The sequence below is a fragment of the Diabrotica virgifera genome, chromosome 6 (assembly GCF_917563875.1).
Source record: "Diabrotica virgifera virgifera chromosome 6, PGI_DIABVI_V3a".
Classification (NCBI taxonomy): Eukaryota; Metazoa; Arthropoda; class Insecta; order Coleoptera; family Chrysomelidae; genus Diabrotica; species Diabrotica virgifera.
In genome coordinates this window covers 15,272,126-15,298,623 of record NC_065448.1, presented here as the reverse complement: position 1 = coordinate 15,298,623, position 26,498 = coordinate 15,272,126, and the positions used below count along the sequence as shown (strand labels likewise).

The window sequence follows — 26,498 nt, the reverse complement described above, 5'->3', positions numbered from 1 at the left end:
CATGAGCCATGACAATGGAGTGAATGGAGCATATGGTATCCGTAGTTGGTTATATGACTATTAGGGGCAAACAAAACATTGTTCCTTGTAACTCTTAACCTTTCGTTACTCGCGCCAACTTTTTGTGATCGGATACTCGCGCACGGTGCAGGAGACCGGGTCCAAAAATATGGGTCAGCAGTGTTTTAAAATTTTTTTTTTGCAAAATTGTGTACGATTAAATTATTTAATGAATATATGATCATATAATTTTGTAGATATGCGTTTGTGTTCACATTATATTACTTTAATCAAAAATTTAATAATTTTCATTGTTATCCATTTATATGTATATACAAAAACTTTGGAAGTGAAAAAAAAATTGAATATGGTTAAATTTGTTTACTAAGAACTTTAGATCTTAATTCAATAAACAAAAAAATTAAAAATAAAGAGTAATTGTAGTAACAAAAAAAGTTATAAAAATTAATTAACGTTTTTAAAACATGAAATACACAATGGTGTCACATTCATTGGAACAATGGTGTTCCAAACACAGATATTTTGAGCATATTTGGCAGTAAAACTTTGTTTTTCTATTTTTCTTCCAATCACAAACAGCACAGCGATCTGAAGTTCCTGGTGTTACGACTGGTACTTGTTCTGTTGGGAAACCACATATCTCCCTAAACCTCATTCTGATGGTTCTGGGTAAGTTATATATTTATATTTATATATATAAATATAAATAAACTAATCTATAAACATTGAAAATAAGGAAAAGATCTTAAATTACCTTACTAATTAAAAATATCGATGTGTGATCCAAACAAAAAAATTGGTGCACAAATACTCGCACACGGTGTACGGGACCGTGTTGCGTAATAACAAAAGGACAGTACTATTTTTTACACTGCGAACTGACTTTACCCACAGTTGATTGACCACTGAAGAGATATACGAAGTAGCCATTTAAAATCCCCACTACAAGCAGAGTTACAGGAATTTATTTACAGGCCCGGTCTCCCACACCGTGTGCGAGTAACGGAGGGTTAAAGGCACACGAAATCTAAACAAGTATAGCAGTTCTTCTGAACCAACAATTCCGGATATAACTTTAAACAAAAAAAAAATTCATTGCTGACAATCTACGGTTTGCCAGAGATGTAAGTTTCAGAAGATTTTGTAATTATATGTATCTCTAGCATATCCAAGTTTAAATGCAATATATCTAAAGAATTTATGCTGAACTAATTCCAGTTGTTTAACTGAATCGTAATAGTGTGGGTTCCACATAACAGACCCATATTCTAAAATGGGTCTGACATAGGCTGTAAAAACTACTTTAGATGCATAAGCTGACAAGGACTGAGTATTACGAATTATAAATCCCAATATTCTCATTCCTCTATTCACAATCTGGTTAATATGGTTGTTAAAAGTTAAATCAGAATTGAAAAGAATCCCCGAGTCCTTTATTTCAGTAACACGAATTAAACACACATCATTGTTCACATAATAGTAGTCGTAATTTAATCAAGTTTGTTTCCTTGAGAGAAACTTATGCAATGACATTTATTGGGATTCAATGGGAGAAGGTTAAGAGATGACCAATTGCTCAATGCATCAAAGTCGTTCTGTCGATTCTCTAATCTGAAACACAACTGTCTACACTACAATCACAATAAAAATGCACTATATAGAAATAAACAAACCAAGACACATTGAATGTTCTAGGAGCACTCCCAAATCATGATTTGGGAGTGCTCCTCTTGCTTGTTTATTTCTAGTGCATCTTTATTGTGATTGTAGTGTAGACAGTTGTGTCTCAGATTAGCGAATCGACTATATAAAAAAATTCAAATCATTTTATTCACTTTCGTTTTTTACTAAATACAATACTTATGTGTGATTTTATAATTTTAAATTGTTAGGTTTAAAAAAATGCAGAAATTTTTTTGTAGGTTTATTAAAGATTAAGGATTGAAACATTGACTATTAGTACCTATTATAAAAGTCTTTAGATACATAATTTCCAAACCAAAGTCACACCGACATCCTTCATAAATATACAATTTACACAGCTCTTGAGAGTATTTAAATAATAATTTCTACGCCTTCCAATTCTTCATCTGATGGCAACGTAATTTTTGATGGATCTACAAAATTAGCATCTATGGGTGGCAGCCCTTGTTCTTCTCTCCTCCGCAATTCTAAAAAGGCTTCCCTTTGTGCCCAATCCCTTAAATTATAGTCGGGCATGTAGGCAAAGAAGAGTGTTCCCATAACTATACATAGGGTGATTGAGACGAACATTATTGAATGCATGGCATTTCGGTCATCTGTTTTCGACGTGTACTCATACCCGTAACTTATCCAGTTTTGGTCTGCTACTTTTGCTTTAGATTTTGCAGCATCTACTGCTTCTGCTGTAACATTCTTCTTTTGGGAAGTGGATACAAACCTCCGAGCTACTATTGGGATAACTCTTCGTATCATTGGAATTCTAGAAGACATTATCCCTGACATTTTTCTGAAAGGGTAAACTTTTAAATAAGTTCTAAAACAGACCTAAGAGTTTATTATGTCATAAGTATAAAAACTGAAGATAACTTTATAGGTTAGAATCTCTTGTCAAATATGTCAAAATTTGCTCTTTAAAAATTCAAAATTCAGTATCTCGTAGAATGGTTCTGTATTTTTAATTTTATTATGTATTAGGTGAAATGAATATCTCGCTTATTTTTATAAACAACCTTATTTCTATATAAAAAATTTTACAACTATTTTGAGGTTAAAAAGAAGATTCTTTGACATGACAGTTGACAGATACAATTTCGCAGGTGACAGTGACCTACATTAAAAATTAAAATAAAAAATAAAAATAGAGTATCTCAAAGTAAAGATTAATAAAAAGCAAGAATACTTTATAACTCGTCTTTAAATTTATAATTATTACTGTATTAAAATAATATGACTGAAACGACGAGTATCTATCATGAAAAACAAATAAGGGAACTATGTGCCCTACATGCTTTAAATAATTTATTTCAAGCCAAAGGTACATTTTCCAAAGCTGAATTAGATTTAATATGTACTTCTCTATCACCAAATCATTGGATAAATCCGCACAAATCTATGCTGGGACTTGGAAATTATGATATTAATGTGATTATGAAGGCTTTACAAGATAGAGGCTATGAAGTAATCTGGTTTGATAAAAGGAGGTATGTATCGTTTTTGAGACGACTGAGGTACTCTTTGAACCTGAAATGTATCATGTTACACCAGGGACATAAGCAAAAAAGACCCTTTTCGTGACTGTGACAAATTCAGGTTTCTGAGTAGTCACCTCAGTATACACTGAGGTGAAATGCAGTGTGACACACAATGGAATCAACAATTACGAATTTAACATACTTACTAGATCTGTCACAGTCCCAAGATACTGAGATAAATCTTATTTTGCCAAGCTATATTTGAATTGAGTTGGCTTCAGTTAATGATTATTAGATTATTATACAATGCACATTATTGCTCTATTTTCCTTTAGGTATTTGTCCTTTCTGTAGGTACAGCTGCACCATTGAATAGTTTACACTCTTACATATCTAGTGGCTGTTTTTTTGAATTTTTACCTCATTTAAATGCACCTTTTACGTCAAAGTAGTGACCAGGGACGAACCCAGAATAGGTTGGACAAACCCATTTTGGTCATGTTTTATTAGCTTTTCATTTTATTTGTCAATATGCGTGAAATTTTTGACAAGCACTTGGACATTTAGTAAATCTGTATGACACTGCGATTTTACAGTACAGTAGACTCCCGTAAGTTCGGCCACCTCGGGACTGGACCCTAGGCCGAACTTAAAAGTGGCCGAACTAACAGATGCTTATCTAAAAAATGCCCATTTATTGTTTGTATGGATCTAGCAAAAACAAAACACTTGTACATTAAGTAGAAGACAACACAGAGGAATACTCTGACATATATTTAACATAATAATATATGAAAAGATAGACCGTTACAAAAATACTATAAAACAATACTTACAGAACTCTAGGTCTAATAAAATTTAAAAATATTGCACATTGGTGGTTTGGCTTCTTAAACACTTAAAGAAAGTCAGTAATTTTTTTCTGAATTTTCTTTTCTAATGATTTTTGATGTGCAAAGTGTGTGACTAATGCTCAGGGAGCCGGCCGGACTAAGCGGAGACCGAACTAACCGAGGCCGAACTTACGGGAGTCTACTGTATTAGAATATAAAGAGTGGAGATATACAGCGTGTCTACTTGAGTTGGAAACATATGGGAAACTTTTTTATTATTAATTTTACGAAAAAAAGTTATTCTTTATAAAAAGTTCTGCATGCCCCAAAACCTAAGATTCAATTATAAGATATCAAATTTTCTCAATATTATACGAGGTATGTCAAAAAATATGAATTTCGGCTAAGGGTAAAGTACCTTTATTTCTCTCAATATCGAAAATTCTTATTATGAAAAGTTGTTTGGAAATAAAAACCAAGCTCAAATATGTAATTACATGCTTCTAATTGGAAAAAAATATTTTCCAAATTTTTCTCAAATTTATTGATACAACTTCGTTTTTATTCATTACACATACGATAACTCTTTTATTATTACTTTTACGAAAAAAAGGTATTCTTTATAAAAATCTCTGTATGTCCTAAGACCGAAGATTCAACCAACAGATATGACATTTTATTAATTTTATACGAGTTATGTCAAAAAATATGAATTTCACTCAAGAGTAAAGTACCTTTATTTTTCACAATATTGAAAACGGTTATTAAAAAAGTTGTTTAGAATTAAAAACTATGTGTCAATATGCAATTACATCCTTCTAATTGAAATACTGTGAAATATAAAGGTGCTATAATATTGAGCGAATTTCATATTTTTTGACACACCTCGTATAAAATTAATAAAAGTTGATATATCATGGTTGTGTCTTAGATTTTAGACCATGCAAAGTTTTTTATGAAGTATAACTTTTTTTCGTAAAATGAATAATAAACGAGTTATGATATTTGTAATAATTAAAAACGATGTTGGGTATCCATAAAGGCTATAGCGGGATAAGATGGTCAAAATTGCACCAGGCTCGATTCAGTTTTGGGTTTAGCCATTCGAAAATATATAATTGAAAACTCACTCAGCCAAATTTTCAAGTCTCTAGGTGCTCCGGGGGGTCCGCTATGGAAAAAAACGTGCTTTTTTGAAAACATTTTTTTCCAGACGCTGTATTGCTGCAAAAAATCTGAAAAAATTAATGAATGCTTATCTTAACAACACAAAGCTGCCTGATTTTTTTCAGATTTTTAGCTTTAAAATTGAGCGCAGGAAAATTTCTTGAAATTTTCAAAAAAATTTTAGGTTATGTTATAAATTTTTCGCCAACTTTAAAATATTTTTGTTTTGTGTATTTTTCTCCATTCTTTCGAATGGCATAGGCCATATTATCATTTTCGACGTGGAAAATACCTAAAAATCGAAAAAACTGTTTTTTCTTGGCATTTTCTGAAGTTTTTGACTCATACTCAACAACACACAGCTTAATTAATCACCATTTACATTTTTATATGTATTGTTACATTTACAATCAAAATCAGCTATTAGAATTATTTTTTTTCCTACAGCGTGCTCAAAAACCCCGTTTTCGGCGTTTTTACTAAATAGCCTCAGAAATCAGTAAAAAAAAAATAATTGTTTTAACGTTTAAAAAATTAAAATTTTGTTGTTCTCGATAGAATGTAATACAATTAATACCTAAATAAATTATTTTTTTGTTTTGCACGATTTTTTGAATTTAATATATAATAATATCATCCCATTAAGGGTACCCTGCCACAAGGGCGGATCCAGGACCGATTTTCGGGAGGGGCCATGAACATTTTTGGGTTTTAAGGCACTTTTCACAGACTTTTACCGTGTGTGAGAAGTGCCTTAAAACTCACCATTCCTGCCGTAGTGCCGATTCCTACACATTTCTTCGGATCCAAGTGCAGTTCTTTCAACAAGTTTAATACTATTGTTCCCAATGCTTCTCTGTCTCGATTTTCATTAATTATTTTTAGGTTCTCATAAGCGTCAATGAACTTGACAAAGTCTTCACGAATGTTGTTATTGTGTACTTATGTATCTAAAATTTAGAGAAAGCTGTTCCACGTAGGATACGTCGGTCGTTTCGTCAAATATGACAGAGTAATAATTTGTTCAATTATTACTTCACCACAACATGTTATTAATTGATGTTGACTGGTGCTACTAATGTATGTTGCTCTGAAGATACTGTGGATAGGTGTTAATTAAGAGTGTTATCTCCTGATGCCATTTTAAACCTTAACAATTCCCCTCATTGCGAGGTCCAGCATCAGAAGGTCATCATCACGATGGTCTCTTAGAGGAATATTTTGTCGACCTAAGAACACTATAGACCCTACTATTAGTCGCAGTATTTCTTTATTTTTTTTGTATCCATTTAGACCTCTTAGAGTCTATCTGGTTAATGACTGACTTTTGATGGTTGCGATTACTTTGTAGAAAATCCAGCTCAACCTGAACTCACTCCTTGTGGTATGATGTTTTTTCATGGGTTTTTATGGCTTCGTCTTTGCTCATGAGTTTGGCGAAAGATGTTAAAGGTTTCGTGATAAGGCTTTGGGCTATCATCCCTTTATTGTGATCATATTTTTCATTAGAAAAATAAAACGCAATACTTGTAAAACAATTCCTTTTGACTGTGCGAAACTACCAACCAACTCCTTTGTTGTAAGTGCTAGTGACTCAAGTAACGCTTTATTTCTTTTTTATTCTTTGTGTGCATAGAATATGGAAATTAGTACGATTTTGATATCAAGGTCGTTCTAACAATTGGTACTTTGTAAAATTACCAACATCTTGATTTACAAAATATCCTATGTCATTCTTGAAGCTTCCGTTACTGCCTTTGTTCAATTCTAGTCCAGAAAACATATTATTTATGTATCCCCTGTTTTATACATATATATGTGTTTGAAATTAAAAACATTTGAACTGCAAATATTTAAATTTATATTTTTTTAAAATCTCGGAGGGGGCCATGGCCCCCATGGCCCCCTCCCTGGATCCGCCCTTGCCCTGAAATTTTCAAAAAAAATTTAGGTTATGTTCCATAATAATTTTCAAAAATCCATTAATATCGACATTTTGCCGCATTTCAAAAGTATAATTTTAATGTTGTTCTGAAGCTATTTCCTTTGGCATTTTTATGATTAACAATTTATATCTACCGGAGGGACCGCAGACGTTCGGATACAATTAGCGTCTCTTTGCAAAAACAATGACGTCGACTTTGCAAAGTAACAAGACACTTACTCAACACACACACTACACATTACACCTGACTTAGTGATAAGTTATACAATTACGTGGCTAAAGGTTCTAGTTCTAAACCAAGGCCAGAATCAGAGGAAAAAAAATTTATATGGGAAATTTTAATAAATAATTATGTAATTTTGAAGACTACATAATAATATATCAACTAGCGGGCTATAGTTTCAGTAACTAAACAGAATGTCACTGAAGATGATCTGACTAGATACAAAATGTTCTGATGTTTTTTTATAATCTATTTGGATGACTTTTTTAAAAGTTTTTTAATAAAATTTTATACCATTATACAAACCGAAGTTTTTTATTTCTGTGTAAGTTTTTTAACTGTGATACACAGCCAATCACTGGGACTTTACTATAATTTGGTTATTCGATAGGTTATTCAATTCTCTATTCAGTAGTATAAACATTACCATTAGAAAGGGCTAAGTTTTCAATCTAATAGCACATAAAATAATATCAAAAACATTACTCTACATCCCACCAGATTGAAAACAATGGAAACATTACCCTTATTATTTATACAGAGTGACTAAATTTTTTTTAAATAAATTAATTTACAAAAAAAATAATGTATATAATTTATTTAATTCAAAATATATTTTACTTTCAGAAAACGGAAAAAAATGTTTATTAGAAAAATAAACGTTTCTTTTCGCTTAAATAAAATGTTCAAACTTCCAAGAGGCAGGTGGCTAGCAGGAGCTGGCTTGAACATTGAATTTAACTGAAAAGCAATGTTTATATCTCAAACATTTTCTTCTGTTTTCTAACAGCAGTAAAATATATTTTGAAGTAAATACATTACTTAAATTCTTCTTTTTATGTCAATTAATTTAATTCCAATTTTTTTTGCTCATCTTGTATAAATAATTGTGTTAGTGTTTATATTAATGAATAGAGAACTGAATATCCTTTGAAATGAGTTGCCACACGACCCATATTGTCATTTAAAAAAATCATCGATTACGTCATCACGCCCAGATGGATGACGTCACTCGTATCACACGACCCGTTTCGGTATTTTTCCAAAAGTCGCCAGTTTACGAAATAACGAATTTATTTCTTTCTTTGCACCATGCTGTATATTAATTTGAATTTTGTAATTTCATGATTTTGTAGTAACTTTTTAATAATTAATTTATTTATCCCTTTAAACACTCTGCACTCTTTAGGTTGCACTATTTAATAAATTAAGTAATTCAAATAATTTAATAATTATTTATTTAAATAATAATTCCTCATTAACGTTTAATAAAAATATTTTTTTTTTATTTTTTTTTTTTATTTTTTTTTTATTTTTTAATCAAAACGAAACCGTAGATTTTCATTTTTTATTATTTTCAGAAAATGCCAAAAAAAACAGTTTTTTCGATTTTTAGGTATTTTCCACGTCGAAAATGATAATGATGCCTATGCCATTCGAAAGAATGGAAAAAAATACACAAAATAACAATATTTTAAAGTTGGCGAAAAATTTACAACATAACCTAAAAAAATTTTGAAAATTTCAAAAAATTTTCCTGTGCTCAATTTTGAAGCTAAAAATCTGAAAAAAATCAGGCCACTTTATGTTGTTAAGATACGCACTCATTATTTTTTTCAGATTTTTTGCAGCAATACAGCGTCTGGAAAAAAATGTTTTCAAAAAAACACGTTTTTTTCCATAGCGGACCCCCCTGTGCACCTAGGGACTTGAAAATTTGGCTGAGTGAGTTTTCAACTATATATTTTCGAATGGCTAAACCCAAAACTGAATCGAGCCTGGTGCAATTTTGACCATCTTATCCCGCTATAGCCTTTGAGAAAAATATTTTTTTTTTCAATAAGAAGCATGTAATTGCATATTTCATCTTAGTTTTTAATTCCAAACAACTTTTTATCATAAGAATTTTCGATATTGAGAGAAATAAAGGTACTTTACCCTTAGCCGAAATTCATATTTTTTGACATACCTCGTATAATATTGAGGAAATTTGATATCTGATAATTGAATCTTAGGTTTTGGGGCATGCAGAACTTTTTATAAAGAATAACTTTTTTTCGTAAAATTAATAATAAAAAAGTTTCCCATATGTTTCCAACTCAAGTAGACACGCTGTATAACGGGCCAAGTGACAAAAATACACAATTGAGAAAAATGAGTTTTTATCAGGAAACGGAACACTATACTCAACAGCGGACGCTATCTGTTGAATTTATTTGGATCTGTTTCTAATGCAACAGTCACTTTTCTCATAATACAGATTAACAGCATTGTTGCATAGACCATTATAATGAAAAAAACAGAAATATTGATTTTTTGTCACTTGGCCCGTTATACAGGGTGTCCAGAAACTCTACCGACAAACAAAGACAGGAGATTCCTCAGATAATTTTAAGACAATTTAACCCAATTCACCTAGTCCGAAAATGCTTCTTAAGGGAGCTAGAGCTCTTTGAAGATGGCGTCATGAAATTAGTTTTTCTTAAATACCTCCAGAACGCTTCTATTTAGAAAAACGAAATTTGGTATGCACATTTACTTTTTAGAGATGAATCGATTCCATTCATTGCAAATTTCTAGTACCGGTCATAGGCGTGCGTTTTGGGTAGAGCAACGGGTATTTTATCGCATAACTTTTTTGTCCTTAACTTTTATGCATTTTTGACACCGGATTATTTAATTGTGAGGTATTCTAGTACTAAAAGGTACTCTTGATTTAAGTCGGTAGGACACACCGTTTTCTAGAAAAATCGATTTGAAAGTTTTTCGTTTTTGGAATTTGAAAGAAAATTGAAAGAACTTTTCAACAAAAAACAAAGTATTTTACCAACGTAAAGTAAGAGTAAAAATTCAAGACAAAAAAGTTATGCTATAAAATAATTCTTGACCTACCCAAAACGGACGCCTATGACCAGTACTAGAAATTCGCAATTAATGAAATCGATTTATCTCTGGAATATAAATAAATGTACCAGTTTTCGTCTTTCTAAACAGTTTTTTTTTTGAAATTTTTTTTTTAATTTAAAAAGCGAAAAGTTTTCATATCGATTTTTCTAGAAAACGGTATATCCTACCGATTTAAAACAAGAGCACCTTTTAGTACTAAAATACTTCCCAATTTAATAATCCAGTATCAGAAATGCATAAAAGTTAAAGATAAAAAAGTTATGCTAAAATAACTGTTGCCCTACCAAAACAGACGCCTATGATCGGTACTAGAAATTTGCAATGGATGGATTAGATTTATATCTTGAAGATAAATACTCTTACCAATTTTTGTTTTTCTAAATAAAAACGTTCTGGAGGTATTTAATAAAAACTAATTACAAGACCCATCTTCAAAGAGCTCTAGCTCCCTTAGGAAGCATTTTCGGATTAAGTGAATTGGGTTAAATTATCTTAAAATTATCTGAAGAATCTGCTGTCTTCGTTTGTCAGTAGAGTTTCTGGACACCCTGTATACACTCTTCATATAAAAATGAAGGTGTGAACTATTTAGTGGCCGCATCTGTACCTATTCCAGTATATATTTTAATAAATCAACACTTTTAGGGACCCCTCTTGTTTAGTTCTAGGTAACATATTTGGTTTTATTTTAAATATACCAAGCGAATACAAATTAGGCTTTATTACGTTACCTGTCTGGAGGCGGCATTGGATAACTATAAAACAAATAAATAGTGGTTATTATAATTTGGATTCAAAACTGGATGTGCCACAGTTAATTGGAGGGGTAAGTATATTGTTACATTTCTACTTAATTTATTAGTCTTTATTTTAATTTATTGCATTCACTATTTATACTAAAACATATAATTTATATCTACAATTATTATTTACAATTTATTTTCAATGATATACAAACAAGCACTGCACATCAGAATAAGGAATGAATCCTGCAATACAAATTCTCTTATTTATATCTAGTCCAATCATGTTTGAATCGTCAACCAGTTATTTGAATTGTCTAGAATGCCTGTCTTGGTAAACTGAACAGTGGGGAAAATTTCCAGAAAGAAATTGAATGTTTAGTACAATTAAACCTTGTTGACTGGGTGTCTGGGCAGATAGGTAACTAAGTAACAGTATACTGCTTTTGTATTCTGCTCAAAAATTCTTCTTACATTCAGAATGAATTCCAGATTTCAGTAATATTTTATTCGTTCAATATATAATTTCTTCAGTTCTTCTCTGTTCCTGCTATATTGCTCAATTTCGGGCCTGTACATTTATCCCTTATATTCTGTTCTCTTTTTTCCATCTTCTGTATCTTCTCTATAAATGTTCTCTCATTTAATCAAGCTGTTTCCTGGTGAATATTATGATATGGAGTATGGAGTTAATTTAACAAGTTAGGAATTACTTTCTCTACCAACAATTTTTTGTGATTTTCAAAATTCATCTCATTGTTGTAACTCTCAGTTTAATCTTTCGACTGTAAATATATTTGTATAGTCGGTTCGCTAAACTTAGACACAACTGGCTAGTGATTTTAATAAGTAATTTTGCCAATTTGCTAAAATTGGCAAAAAATAATTACTAAATAGTTAATAATAGGTTTGTTCTAGCATCTGTTCTAGCACTGGTGACTGTATTATGTTTTCTTACTGACCAACTGTTTGCTGACGGTTTCTGACTAGTTTGACTGTTTGCTAGAAACAAACTTAATTACTAAATAGTTAGTGATTTTGCCAATTTTGGCAAAATTTGCAAAAAACAAAAAAAATACCTACTAAAATCACTAGCCAGTTGTGTCTGAGTTTAGCGAACCGACTATAGTAATTAACTTAATATACCTTTATTCTCCTTATCTAAGTCAGTTTTTTCTATATTTAGTTTTTTTGGTGATAGTTTTTTAGGTTTTTTGTATACTTCTTTAGGAAACACTCGTCGCAGCAATGCCTCGTACAACTTATTATTAGCAATTATTTTAAGTTGCCATGAAGTTTTTTTTGTAATGAAGTAAAATGTATAAGTTTTATAAGTTATGTAAGTTATATTAAGATATTTAGCTATTAAGATATAATAAAGCAAAACGCACCAAACTCAAAGAGGATTGGGATATTTATCAATCAAACCTCAAACAGTTTAAGAAAGTCTGCAGACAAAAACAAAGAGCTGCTTGGAGAGCCTACTGTGAGGAAATCGAAGATTTTCCGCAAGCTTTCAGGCTACAAAAAGCGCTCTCAAAAGATCCACATCGGCATATCAGCATACTAACAAAGGAAGATGGAAGCAAAACTTCCAACCTTTGCGAAAGTGCTGAGGTCCTGATGAAAACACACTTCCCCGGTTCTAGCATTTCAAAAGCACCAAACTGGACGGAAGAAATAATCATACCCACACCAAATGACTGGCATCTTGCCAGAACATTAATTAGTGAGGAAAAGATAAGATGGGCCATATCGTGCTTCGCCCCTTTTAAGTCACCAGGGCCTGACGGCATATATCCAGCCCTACTACGGTGGGGACTAGATATTCTTTTGCCGCACCTTGTGGGAATGTTCAGAGCCTCCTTGGCTCTGAGATATATTCCTAGAGAGTGGAGAGAGGTACGTGTGGTCTTCATACCAAAACCAGGTAGGATGGATTACACCCTACCGAAGGCTTTCCGACCAATTAGCCTGACATCTTTTCTCTTGAAAACGATGGAAAGGCTATGCGAGAGGTACATAAGAGATGAAGTTCTGGTTCATAATCCACTTCATCCAAATCAACATGCATATACTTCGGGAAGATCTACCGATTCTGCACTTCATCAAGTAGTGGGAAGAATTGAAAGATCGCTGGATAATAAAGAATCCACCCTAGGTATATTCATAGACATTGAGGGAGCGTTTGATAAAACAACTTCACCCAACAGCTCAATGTCAGGAATGTCCCCCTGGCCGTGAGCGAATGGATATTCAGTATGCTGTCAAATAGAGCAATAAGCATAAATGTAGAAGACGTTTTGGTTAGAGGGATGGTTACGAGGGGATGTCCACAAGGGGGGTGCTATCACCACTCCTCTGGAACATAGTGTTGGATACCCTGGTTTACCAACTCAGCAAGAACGGTTTCTACACAATAGCCTATGCAGACGATATAACCGTCTTGCAAAGCGGTAAGTTTGAGAACACACTGTGCGAGAGATTACAAGTTGCTCTCAGACTAATAGAAACATGGTGTAAGGAACACTCACTGTCTATAAATCTAAAAAAGACAGAGATGGTCCTCTTCACCAGGAAAAGAAGGATCACGGGCTTAATACCCCCTAGGATTCTAAACTGCAGTCTGAATTTCTCTGAAGAGGTGAAATACCTTGGTATTACCCTTGACAGGAAGTTAACATGGAACTCTCACTTAGATAGTAGAGCTAAAAGAGCATATATTGCCTATGAACAGTGTCGGCGAACGGTCGGACGCACTTGGGGCCTTTCGCCCAGGGTGGTCGCCTGGATCTACACTACTGTCATTAGGCCAATGCTAACTTACGGAGCCATTGCTTGGGTACCAAAAGTGCTACAGGCAACAGCGATCAACAAACTAAACCATATTCAAAGGATGGCTTGCCTAAATATAACAGGTGCCATGAAAACAACACCAACTGCTGCAATGGAGTTGCTCATTGGCATTACCCCTTTAGACATATATGTCAGAGAGGTGGCGCTGATGACGATGATGAGGTTACGCTCAGCGGGTGCAAACCTTGATGTAGGAATGGGACAATTGAGATGTCGTTTCTGGCGGGGTGAGCTGGAGGCACTGCCCCAGCTGCATGCGGGCCATGGATACGACTCAATTAAACCTACGTTTGTCTTCGACAAACCCTACAAAATCGAAACAAGACAACATAGGGAGTCAAACGTATAAGCCATCTACACCGATGGCTCCAAAACGAAAGAAGGCTCAGGATGTGGAATATACTCCAGATCATTGAACCTTAGTATAAAATGGGGCATGGGCAAAAATGCCAGCGTAGTTCAGACTGAACTGGCTGGTATCTCCATAGCCGCAAAAGAGATAATCGGGAAAGGTATAGCCGGCAAAACTGTAATAATCTGCACAGACAGCAGACAAGCGCTACTAACCCTGAACAGACCACGCGTCATATCAGGGCTAGTAATGGAGTGTCATGAATCACTAGCCCAAGCTTCGGATGGTAACAACATCATCCTGAGGTGGGTTAAAGGACACAACAGAAATAAAGGCAACCGCATTGCTGACCAGCTGGCTAGAAGGGCAGCAGGCCTAAGACTCTTAGGACCTTGTGATCTTTTTGGCTTGTCGACTACAACAATTGCGGAAACTGTCAAATGTCACTCCCACACGCAAACCGTAAGAAGATGGGAAGAAGGGCCAGGATGTAGACTTGCCAAGGTAACACTAAGGAACCTTGGGAAGTCAGCATCAGAAAAGTACTTGAGAATGACCAGGAAAAACCTACGCTTGACCGTTGGTTTTTTAACTGGCCATTGTCGACTAAGAAAACACCTCCACACACTGGGGCTAGTAGACACATCTCTATGCAGGAGGTGTGAACGAGATGACGAAACTGTCGAGCATGTCCTATGTGAATGTCCGGAGTTATCGTCAATACGAGAGTATGCGTTCGGCGAGCCTTGGCCTACACCTGCCGATATAGGGGAGATGTCACCAGGTGATTTATCCACCTTCCTGGAAATGGCAGGATGGATAATGAACTAAGGACGACAACCCCCTGGGAGGATGTACAATGGGTCAATTGTGGCCTAAGTGCTGTGGGACTTGACTCACACTCCCTACTCTACAGATACAGATTAAGATATTTATTATATTATTTATATAATTAGAAATGTAAACATTTTAGCCCTAGGCCTACAAGGCCTGTTGCGCTTAATAAATATGAAGTTTTTTCTTTCTCCAAGTATGGAAATACCCCCCTCCTCCTCTATCTTTTCTCTTTCTTACGGATGTACTGATGTCATGTAATTCGTCTGACTATTTCTGTCCAATTATCTCTCTCTTGCACATGTAGTTTTGCTTAAGAGAATGAGTAACCAGTCATGTCCTTAAATTGGTCCTATCATCGTGATGGATATGTTCTAATTACATGTCCAAGATATCTCAGTATAAATATGTTGGTTGATAGTTGTGGTGAGTCTAAGTTTTTATGTGCTTAAGTTTTGTTAAAATCCGACGCCGTAATCATCATCATCAACCCGTACGCGTCCACTGCTGGACATAGGTCTCCCTCAGCTCTTTCCATCTTTCTCTGTTTTGTGCGGCTTGTATCCATTTGCCGACAATACGCTTCAGATCGTCAGCCCATCTGGTTGGTGGTCGTCCTCTGCTCCGTAGTGCTTCTTCTCGTGGCCTCCACTCGACAATACGTTTTGTCCATCGGTTGTCTGACAATCTGGCGACGTGTCCTGCCCAATTCCACTTGAGCGACGCGATTCTTTCGACGGCGTTTTTGCTCTACGACGTAATAGGCACAAGGAAAAAGACAAGAAGTTCTGTTAGTATTAAATTATTTGTGCGATGTGTGGTCTCATGAAATGCGCAGAAACCCACATGTTTCTGAAGCGAATGTGGTGGTAGGTAATGTTATTGCTCAAACGAGGTGTAATTTTCTGTCTTTTTGGAATGTCAGTGTTCTTCCATAGTCTTGTGAGTTTGATTGTTGCCGATCTGGCCATTGGGATACGTCAACGGATCTCATCTTCGCATCCTCCAATGTTAGTGATGACGAAGCCTAATTAATTAAATCGTCTGACCACTTCTTAACCAGTCATGTTTCTTGAATTAGTTTTTTCTCATTGAAATACATTGGCGATTAAAATATTTTTATGTAGTTCACTTTTAAACTCCACTACCACCTCAATACGGGACTGTTCTAATATAATAACTATTTTTGATTCTGTCAAGGATTGTAAACAATTCGAATTTTGCACAATTAGAGGGTGGTATGTATGACCAGCCATGATTCATTCTGTGTACCCTATCTTCTTTCTCTGGAGGATCTAGAAAATTTATAAAGCACAAAACATTGATGAATTTGTTTACTGTTTCAGGACCAGGAGGTGATAAATTATTTAAGAGATGAGGTAGAATCCAAAGACAAGGAGTTATTCTTAGTAGTCACAAACGAAGTTTCGAAGGACCAAAGTTGGATAGAAGATACGGAAATTCGACAATTAGCTAACGGTCGTGATGCGGACATTGTTCAGTTGAGTGACGTTCACTGAAAACTGCCCTTTTAAACATATTTGTATTATTGGTGATAAAATATTTTTTCTATAAACTGTTGATATATTTTAATAAGTTATTAACTTGTTTGTGAAGGAACATCATTCCTTTTATGTTTGTAAATTTATAGTTTTACAATTTACAAATGTTGCATTTGGTGATAATATTTATTCTGTTTGAATTATTAAATTTGTTCAAAGTTTTATTGTCGTTTTAATTTTTAAATTATAGGTCCCTGATTTTCAAATTCTTGGAATAATTCCCATCTTTTGCTAAGTTAATTTAAATCGAGTTTGATGGAAAAATAAGTAATTTGGTTGTAAATATAGCGAAATGTCAAAAAGGTAATCATTGGAAATATTAACGCAACAGCAGGAAGAGAAGATGTATGCATAAAGAAATATAACAGGAGAGAAATAAACTTGCATAATGCGTCAACGAAAAACGAAGTCGAATTTGCAAAAGAAAACAAATTTGAAAGAGCTAGAGGTTTTGATTACAAGAACACCCAGAAGACAACAAAAACATCTCCAGATAGAAAAGTAAAAAATCAGGTGGACTATGTCCGTCTTAGTCATTAGGCCATAATATTGAAATTTGGTATCAGTGAAAAGAGGGCCTTCAAAAATATATGCATTTTGCTTTTGTAAAGTTTTGTCTCTGGATATGTCCCAGCCATGACAGTTTTTGACTTTTTACAAATCTTACAATATCGTATCCTTCATAATTCATTAATTTCGTCGTTTCTTCTAATTCTCCTCTTGCACCGAGCCGTATACTTTTCGTAGCATCTTTTCCTTAGAATGCCTTGAGTTGGGCTTGATATTTTTTTTTTGTCATTATCCAGGTTTCATAATCATAGGTTACTACGGGTCTGATTAATGTTCTGTATACAGGGTGTTTCATTAATAATTGTCCATATAGTAACTGGAGAAACCCGAGCACAAAATACGAAGATTAAACCTAAAACAAAAATGTTGTTACTTACTGAGTTACAGGGTGTTTTATCTAAAAATTTAAAAACTATTTTTGCTCAGCATTTTAAAACTATTCGACATATCCTTTTCATACTTGGCAGAAAGTGCGACTATTATACACCCTACTAAATTATGATATACAAAAGCTTCTAGGTACTACCAGAGGCGTACGACAGCGGGTAGTGAATGGTTGACCCTTCTCAAATTCTACGCCACTGGAGGAATTACTATTTTAGTGCCATTTTTAGATTCCCCAATGCTTTCTACGTAAATAATATACTCTTCATTGGTAACGATAAAGTAATTAGTTTTCGAGATATTTGAAGTTAAATATGAAACGGCACAGTTACTTTGATTAATTTATATGATTCATATGATTAAAATTTAAAAAATATTTGTAGCCAGTACGTTAAAACTATTTGGCCTATCTTTATTATACTTGGCAGAAAGTGTAGGTACTGTAGTACACCCTACTAAATTAAGATAAATAAACGTTTGTAGCTAGTACCAGAGGTGTACGACAGGGGATAGTGGCTGGTGGACCCTTCCCAAATTCTACGCCACTGACGAAATTGCTATTTTAGTGTAATTTTTTGGTTTTAAATACTTTTTACGTAAATAATATACTCTTCATTCGTAACGATAAAATGATTAGCTTTCGAGATATTTGAAATAAAAATGAAGCGACACACTACATTAATCAAAATAACCGTGTCGTTTCATTTTTAACTTCAAAGATCTCGAAAACTAATGACTTTATCGTTACGAATTAAGAGGATATTATTTTCATAGAAAATATTGGAGAATCCAAAAATTAAACTAAAATAGCAATTCCGCCGGTGGCCAGGGCCGCGCCATCCACGTGTGCAATGTGTGCGGCGCACACAGGCGCCAGCAATTAAGGGGCGCCGTTAGAGTTGTACAACAATTTTACGCCGGTCAAAACACTTACCCATTTACCGATCCTGCCACTCAATATAACTCAACTTCAAAGATAGGCACATTACCAATTGATTTACACAATCTGCATAAACATAAAATCATGTACAGACATGCGGTCACCAAGCCACCGGTCCAGCAGAATTTATGCTTTAAATCCATTGTACAAAATTTGGCAGAAATGTATGCTTTATGTGATATAACACATTCGGATAAATCTGATCTTAATTCAAAACATCAAGCTAGATGTTTAGGAGATAAAATATCAACATTTTACATTCATATGCTCTGTCCACATATTATGATATTGGTATGAAGTTCTGATGAAAGTTAACTTCGTTAGCAAAATTTTACTATCAAAAACATTGAATATGCAACCTACGTTAAATTCTTTATAAGAGTTTGCTCGGGTTTCGGACAGATAGCTTTATTTTGTTATTACCACAGCAAATGAAACTGCAGAGAAACTGGATGTGGAGCTCAGTTTTCAACCAGCCACAGCTACGGCGCGGCGTCGAAATAAAAGCAGACAGTCCGATTACGAACATAAAGATGAACTGATTTTGGATCCTAAAATGTCATACAAAGTTCCAGTGGTGCACCCAGGGGGGTTTTGGGGGTTAAAACCCCTCCCAGGGCATATAAAGGATAGTAGGAAAATGTAACTTGTCTTTAACAAACTATACAAAAAAATTTCTGTACCCAAGCCAACCCCCCCCCCCAGATGAAACCAAACCCCTCCAGAGGAAAATTCTAGGTGCGCCACTGCAAAGTTCATTTCTTTTATTGTGTTATCGACCAAGCATTAATGTCAGTAAATGAAAGATTTTCCATATTGGAAAATTATGTTGATTCTTTCAAATTTTTATATACTTTGAACAACATTACAGAAAACTCACAATTAAAAACCTTTTTGTAGAAATTTGTAAAAAATGAGATATAGTGAGCATCTGGATAGCGGGAGACAATTTGTTTGAAGAAATTATACAGTTTCGGCCTCTGTTAAAAGAATAATTAAATAATGATGTTTGTAAAATTTTAAAATTTATATTTTTAAACGAATTTACTGCAGTTTAACCAAATTTAACACTAGCTCTTCGCGTTCTGCTCACTCTGCCTATATCCGATGGCACTGCTGAACGATCTTTTTTTAAAATTAACTTATAAAAAAAATTTATAAAAATTTTTATAAACGTTTATAAAAAATTTATCTATCATCTCTATAGAGTCGTCAGTATTAAATGAAAACTGATATTCACCATATTAAAGATTTTCCGAACTGAAGGTTGTTTCCGATCTTTAGTTTTTTATGTTGTTACGCCAAATATTTATTTTTATTTAATTATTTTAACTTACTTTATTTTCCTGTTGAATGTGTGAGAATTTTTAGTTATTTTCGTTTGGTTACAATCAGTAGCGCACCTAGTTCTTCTGGGGAGTGTTGGCTTTGGGCACCGAATTTTTTTGTATTCTGTGTGAAAGACAAGTTACATTTTCTAACTATTTTTTTATATATTTTTCATATTCCCTGGAGGGGGTTTTAACCCTCAAACCCTCCCTCCGGGTGCGCCACTGGTTATAATAAGTCATTGTTAATTTTGGTCGCCGTTTAATGTTTTGCACACAGGCCCTACCACGGGCTGGCGCGGCACTGCCGGTGGCGTAGAATTTGGAAAGGGTCAACCATTCACTTTCCCCGTCGTGCGCCTCTGGTAACAGCCAGAAACGTGTTTTAACATAATTTAGTAGTTTGTATAGTACCTATACTTCCTGCCAAGTATGAAAAGTATACGTCAAATAGTTTTAAAATGCTGAGCAAAAATAGTTTTTAAATTTTTAGATAAAACACCCTGTAACTCAGTAAAGAACCACATTTTATTTAAGTGTTTAGGGTAAATCTTCGTATTTTGTGCTAAGGTTTCTCCAGTTACTATATGGACAATTATTAATGAAACACCCTGTATAGTGATTTTGGTTGTTTTGTCTAATAATTTCGATGTCATCAATCTTTTATTAGCATAGTATGTACGATTCCCACTGGAAATCCGTATATTAATTTCGCTACTTACGAACTCTTTTGATTAATTTTTATGCCTAGATATATGTGAATGAATCTACACATTCGATGGTGTAGTTGTCTAAGTCTTACCTCCATTACTTAAGTCTTTATCATCCAATCCAGTTGTTTTCACTATTTCTAGGATTTTGTTTTGTCGGATCTTGTCAAACGCCTTTTCAAAATCAATTACGCAAATGCATACATTTTGATTTATATCTTTGCATTTTCATCTGCTCCGTAGTTTAGGTACAATATGATCATCAATATTTACTAGAGCCTGGCCGTATCATTTCACTTATTCTAAGGATACATCACTGAGTTGGCTAATGGATAATTCCTCCAGTTGCTTCTGTATTTGGTCCTTCGAGCCAAATTTTTTAATGATTTTAGGATTAAAAAAGAAACACAAACTAAATATCATTACATGAGTTTATTGACACTTAATATACGTCGACATAATACCACCTCTAAATAGATACTGGCAAGAATGCCTTTATTTTTGTAAACATAGGTATGTATATTTATATAATATATTCATTTGTTATTGTCTACTTTAAACATTTATTGTCTTAATTAAAGTCAAACATTTAATATTGTCCCACACAGCTCGTTTTCATAAATATATCCAGCCCAAATTTTCATCCTCTTAAGTTCTAAGTTTTGACACGGAATAAAATATACAGAGAGGCTCATAGAGTATCGATATTATTTTACCTAGAGTTTGTAGCATAACATTGTTTTTTTGCTCAATAACTAGGACTTAAATGTCACAGAGATACAGGCTGGTACGATCTAAAGATTGTGCTGCAGTTTAGTTATATTTCACTTATTTTTAACAAATTAACAATTGAATATTAAAAAATGATAGTACATCACAGAAAATATGTACTACATGGCCATTTATAACGTCATTACCTCGTTTTAGTCGCTTGAGCTGATGTTTTGTATTAGTAAAATCGTTACTTAGGTACTATAAATCAGGGCTTCCCAAACTGTGTTGTGACGCGCGGGTGCGTCGCGGCATTGTCCCAGGAGCGTTGTATGTGTTGATAGATGAAAGTATGCTTCTAATAATCTAAAACAGCATTTGAACATTACCGTCATTTACAAAGTAAGCCGAAAGACTTTTTTTGTAAGAAAATTGAGAGAACTGAAACATTAGTCTAAGGCTTTGGTTTCAACAGCATCAGTTCCTACCAAAGGACTGCTCCTAAAGCATTACGTACGATACATACAAGAAACAAATGTATGTGAGGATTTGTAAGTTTGTAGATTTACAAAAGGGGAAAATAATCTGTTTTGCGATAATGACGCGATGTCTGGGTGTACAACTGCCGACACATTAACATTTTCAAAGAAACTACAGTTATTGTCATTGTTCACTGATCAGGAACATTGTATCAAACAACAGTCTATTGTTCTATAGTAGAAGGTTTTGGTAACCGAAATTTTGACTAACTACTCGAGGGGAAACATAACTAATCTCTAAGAAATTGTCTGCTATATAATCTTCAAGTAAAATCCAACACATACTTTATGAAACACTCTGTATATCCAGCCCACATTTGAAATTTTCATCATATAAGGCTCTTCGTCCACCGCCGCAACTCGGCTGCAACTTTAGTCACGTTATAGTTGCTACACGGTCAACTAGGTGTCGGACATGTGCTTTAAGTACAAAGTCCGCTTACCAACGTCACTGCAACGCAGTGCCTGCCTGTACAATTATAATTTTCTTCTACACTGACCCTTTTCCTATAGTTCGTATCCCTTTTTGCTATGTATGGCAAAGTATTTCTTCTATAGTTCAGAGAAACTTCTTCTCGTCCTTCTCCAATTCCTTCGCTGCTGTAAAAACTCGTCTATTTTTGATGTTTCCTATTTAAGGATGGGTCCACCGATTTTGTTTCCTTTTAATTTTTCCTGTTACCATTACAACGACATCGTCATCTGAACTGCTCGACATCTTGAACATAACTGATTGCAAATCAGTCACGTTGGTGGCGGAAGTTGCATCACAGTCGAGTTGTAGTTGTGTTGTGGAGGTGGACGAAGGGCCTAAGTCCTACATTTTGATACGGAATAAAATATATAAATTGGCCTTAAACTAGTACTATAATTTAGCGCTTATATGTATGATGATGATATTCTTGATTGGAGTAATTGATCTCGGAGATTCAAACATTTGCAACAAATACAATGTTGCCAAATCGTTGCCAAAAGAAAAGACGCTAGTGATTCCTGTTGGCAAAGTTTTTTCATATTTCCTGCAATGTAAGTGATAGTTGATAGATATTTTTTGATATGATAGGATTGTAGATATGTTTTAGACAATTTCGTTAAAATTAATTTGATTTGAACTTATTTTTGTTAAGGTTTATCTCAAGGTACTTGATATGTATGTATAATTTTTTAAATATGCTGACACATCTTATGTTCAACTGCTACCAAATGTTCATAACTGCTGGATGCTCATTTTAAAACAAGATCTGAGTCAACTTTACAGTCCAAATTTATGATTTTCATGTTGTTAACCAAGTTTCAAAATATACACTTAACACATACTGTGATATAGTTAACACAAAGTCTTCCTCCTCTGTCCTTTATCCTTCTTAAGAATATGGGTACATTATGGTATTCGACGTATGGTTGCTATCCATTATTCTCTCTCCTAGGCGTGGTGTGCTGCCTCAGATAGAGAGTAACGGGTGGTGCTTACCTTCTTGTGTGGTGACCTTCTTGTGAACCAGTGGTAATATCTTCTTTTATTGTGACTACGTGCACAAGATATCTCAATATATTTTGGTTGATGATTGTGGTAAGCCTATTGTTGCACATTTAAAGGTCATTATACGTCGTGAGTCGAACTTTTTGATGGTCCAAGTTTCTGCAGCATAGGTAGCGATAGGAAGGATAACCTCCGTACCAAGCGCAGTTTGGTGTTGTTTTTGGTTATGGCTCTATCTTTCCAGATTTTAGTAAGTTTGATCGTTACTAATCTGGCCATAGTAAGGCGTCGACGTATTTCTTCTTCGCGTCAACTATTGTTTTGCGATAAAAGAGCCTAAGTAATTGAAATGGCGTATACCCTGCTACCCTGCTACGTTTCGTATTTTAGGCCGATTATTTCTAGTTCGGTCAATGATCATCACCTTGATTTTCTTTGTTTTCTTCAAGTTCATCTGTCGATGATACTAGTACTAAAGTGTCGTAGATTTATTCGCTATACATATATTTAATACCGTGGGGGAGATAACACATCCTTGACGAACGCCGGCTTTTGGTTTGAAGATATTGAAGTATGTGTTGTTGACTCTTACGTTTGCTGTGTTGTTGATATACAGTTCTTTTAGTAAGTATATTAGATATTCTTGGGTGGCCGTTGCTTTTAGTATTCACCACATGTTATGTAACTTTACATTATGAATTTGGACGAGTTTTCCTGGTTAAACAAAATGTTTTTTTATATCTTTTAAAGGAATTTTTAATTTTTAAGTCACAAAATCTGCTTAATTTTAAATAGTATTGTAATAAATTTTGTGTTTATCTTAAATTATTATTGGTCTTCTTAGCATGTGCTATATCTTTTTTTAATATATAAATGATATATTTAAAACAAGTCTGGTAATAAATAAGTTCAAATCAAATATAAGCTAAATGTCGAATGCCAGAGTTACCAAAAAATGCTGGAAAATGGCAAATAAAAGCAAGGGGAACCAATGACCTTACCACAGACAGACTAGACACAAGGGATTAAATCCAAGCATTTTTATTAGCAGTAATAATGGATTTACGACAATAAGGTAATATTACGTCAGAGGATCATCATATTTTGACAAATATCATTATTTCATTAATGTTCTTTTATTTCTTTCACTTTTTCCTATTCTAAAGATAATAATTGAAAAATGGATCGAGTACAATATACCACTAGTCCTTGCATTTATCGATTAAGTAGGCTTTTGATTCTGTAGAGTTTGAAACAGGAGTAAGACAAGGAGACAATATTTCACCTAAATGGTTCACGGCGGCTCTCTAATGAATATTTAAGAACATTCAATGGCATAAATATAGATGGAGAAAGATTAAACCATCTAAGGTTTTCAGATGACGTATTAATCACAGACAACTTACAAGATACATTTTCTATGACACATTGGCTTAAAAGTCTGTCTGAGAGAGCAGGATTAAAAATAAACTTTGAGAAAACAAATCTTATAATGAGCGGAAATATATCTATTGACGATAATAGTACCATATAACAAACAGACACTTAGAAACATCTGGGACACAAATTAAGGTAGGCTTATGTTCAAAAGTGGACGCGATTAGCTGATTGATCATGAATCATGATGAATCGGCAGATAAATTCAATATTGATTAGTTAAACACCAATGAAAACAAGAATATGCAACAAAATAACAATTAGGTAATAGGTACCTTAGGATATTTTGTTAGCAACTATTTGACTCATTTCTATGATGTCAAAGAATTCCAAGTTACAGTTGCAGCTCAATGTTGTTTGAATTTTTGATGTTGTAAATAAGAGTTACCATTATTTTGACTTTATGATTCCCGCTTATAGTTTATTCTTGTATGGAAAAACTGTTGGAAACAATGGAAAAGGTACAAAAGGATAGAAGATAGACATTTTTAAAACATATAATTACCACAATTTCAATGTAATGTTTATGACGACCTATGAAGAACCATTTGGAACTACTTGGATCCAATCCCTTGTCTTAGTGAAGATGAAGATGTTATCAATAAACTTTTAGTTTTAGTTTATAAATTTACTTAAAATTTTCAAAATAATAAGTTTTTCTGTAATCTACCAACTATTCACTTGGTGTTAAAATTGTTAGTATTTGGTCGTTAGAGGATGGTAAAAAACTCTCCTAACAAAATTATTTTCACTTGGCGTTTGATAGATGATTCGTCTGTTGGATGCTAGTAGTAGCGACGGGTCTTCGGAGTTACTGTTGACTTCGGTTTCCCCATCTGAGGAAGTCTCCCTGAAAGGTATTTACAATTAATCATAAGCATGAAACACATTGATATTTGATGAAGTAAGTAGGAATATTACAAAAATTATCCCATTAACACAAATACGAAGAACTTCTATGCTTCGTAAATTTTAACTAGATTCATTAATAATCCAAAATGAAAATCCCTAAAAAGGGCTACATCACAGAACTATTTCCGAATAACAATTTTATCATCAGTGCTTCTTACAGGTTAAAGGACATGCTTGAACCATGAAGATATATGGGTGTAAACCCTTTAGATTTTAGATCTTATATAGTTATAAAATTTTAATGGTATTAACATTAACGTGATGTTAAAAATATTCCTGGTTTTAACATCAGGCACCACAGGACTCTCCCCACGACGGTTGTTTTGTCCAAAGGATATGGATCCTCACATCATGGACTGAATTGAATGGCATTTTGAAGGATGTCAGAACTAACCTTTAGTTCTTTAGTTGGAGTTTAATTCTGAAATACTTCAAAATGCCATTCAATTCAGTTGTTAATCATCAACGTTCGTGATGTGAGGATCCATCCTCTGGACAAAGCAACCAGCTTGGGGAGAGTCCTGTGATGCCTGATGTTAAATCCAAGAATATTTTAACCATCACATTAATTTTAATACCATAAGGTAAAATTTTTATAACTATATAAGATCTAATAGGGTTTTCACATATATTGGTGACTCAAGCATGTCATTTAACCTGTAAACACCACTGATGATGGAATTGTTGATCCGAAAATGTTCTGTAATGTAGCCCTTCTTCATTAATAATGGGATAATGTTTGAAGTTTGAAACATACTTAATTTCTACGAACACTAGATAAACATGCCCATTAAACGTGTACTCAGGCATCGGTATATCTAAGTACGTAATTCTTCAGTGGGTAAAAATTGACTTATTGTATGCCAAA

General features: G+C 33.9%; 3 protein-coding genes across 4 annotated transcripts in view; 1 reads left to right on the top strand and 2 right to left on the bottom strand.

The window, feature by feature from the left end:
- Positions 1-1,831: 1,831 nt before the first annotated feature.
- LOC114325382 (NADH dehydrogenase [ubiquinone] 1 beta subcomplex subunit 11, mitochondrial) lies at positions 1,832-2,761 on the bottom strand. The gene has a single exon (XM_028273443.2). It carries the CDS (start codon positions 2,506-2,508, stop codon positions 2,077-2,079), a length of 432 nt encoding a protein of 143 aa, XP_028129244.1. The 5' UTR covers positions 2,509-2,761; the 3' UTR covers positions 1,832-2,076.
- Positions 2,762-2,811: 50 nt separating this feature from the next.
- On the top strand, positions 2,812-16,781 carry LOC114325381 (josephin-like protein). The gene is made up of 3 exons (XM_028273442.2): positions 2,812-3,206; positions 10,918-11,098; positions 16,404-16,781. The coding sequence occupies exons 1-3, from the start codon at positions 2,953-2,955 to the stop codon at positions 16,575-16,577; spliced, it is 609 nt and encodes a 202-aa protein (XP_028129243.1). The 5' UTR covers positions 2,812-2,952; the 3' UTR covers positions 16,578-16,781.
- Positions 16,782-20,968: 4,187 nt separating this feature from the next.
- The window catches only part of LOC114325383 (neuropeptide-like 1), a 290,871-nt gene continuing 285,341 nt past the window's right edge, over positions 20,969-26,498 (bottom strand). For both annotated transcript variants that reach the window (XM_028273444.2, XM_028273445.2), the window contains one exon: positions 20,969-25,568. In XM_028273444.2, coding sequence (XP_028129245.1) covers positions 25,415-25,568 — 154 coding nt within the window. In that variant the 3' untranslated portion in view covers positions 20,969-25,414. The remainder of the gene's footprint in view (positions 25,569-26,498) is intronic.

What these genes read in the sequence shown, in the direction of transcription:
- LOC114325381 (XM_028273442.2), top strand. Translation starts at nt 2,953, where the DNA reads ATGACTGAAACGACGAGTATCTATCATGAAAAACAAATAAGGGAACTA. An exon ending in ATCTGGTTTGATAAAAGGAG is followed by an intron (nt 3,207 to 10,917) that starts GTATGTATCGTT and finishes CAACACTTTTAG; the next exon opens with GGACCCCTCTTGTTTAGTTC. An exon ending in TGCCACAGTTAATTGGAGGG is followed by an intron (nt 11,099 to 16,403) that starts GTAAGTATATTG and finishes TTACTGTTTCAG; the next exon opens with GACCAGGAGGTGATAAATTA.
- LOC114325382 (XM_028273443.2), bottom strand. Translation starts at nt 2,508, where the DNA reads ATGTCAGGGATAATGTCTTCTAGAATTCCAATGATACGAAGAGTTATC.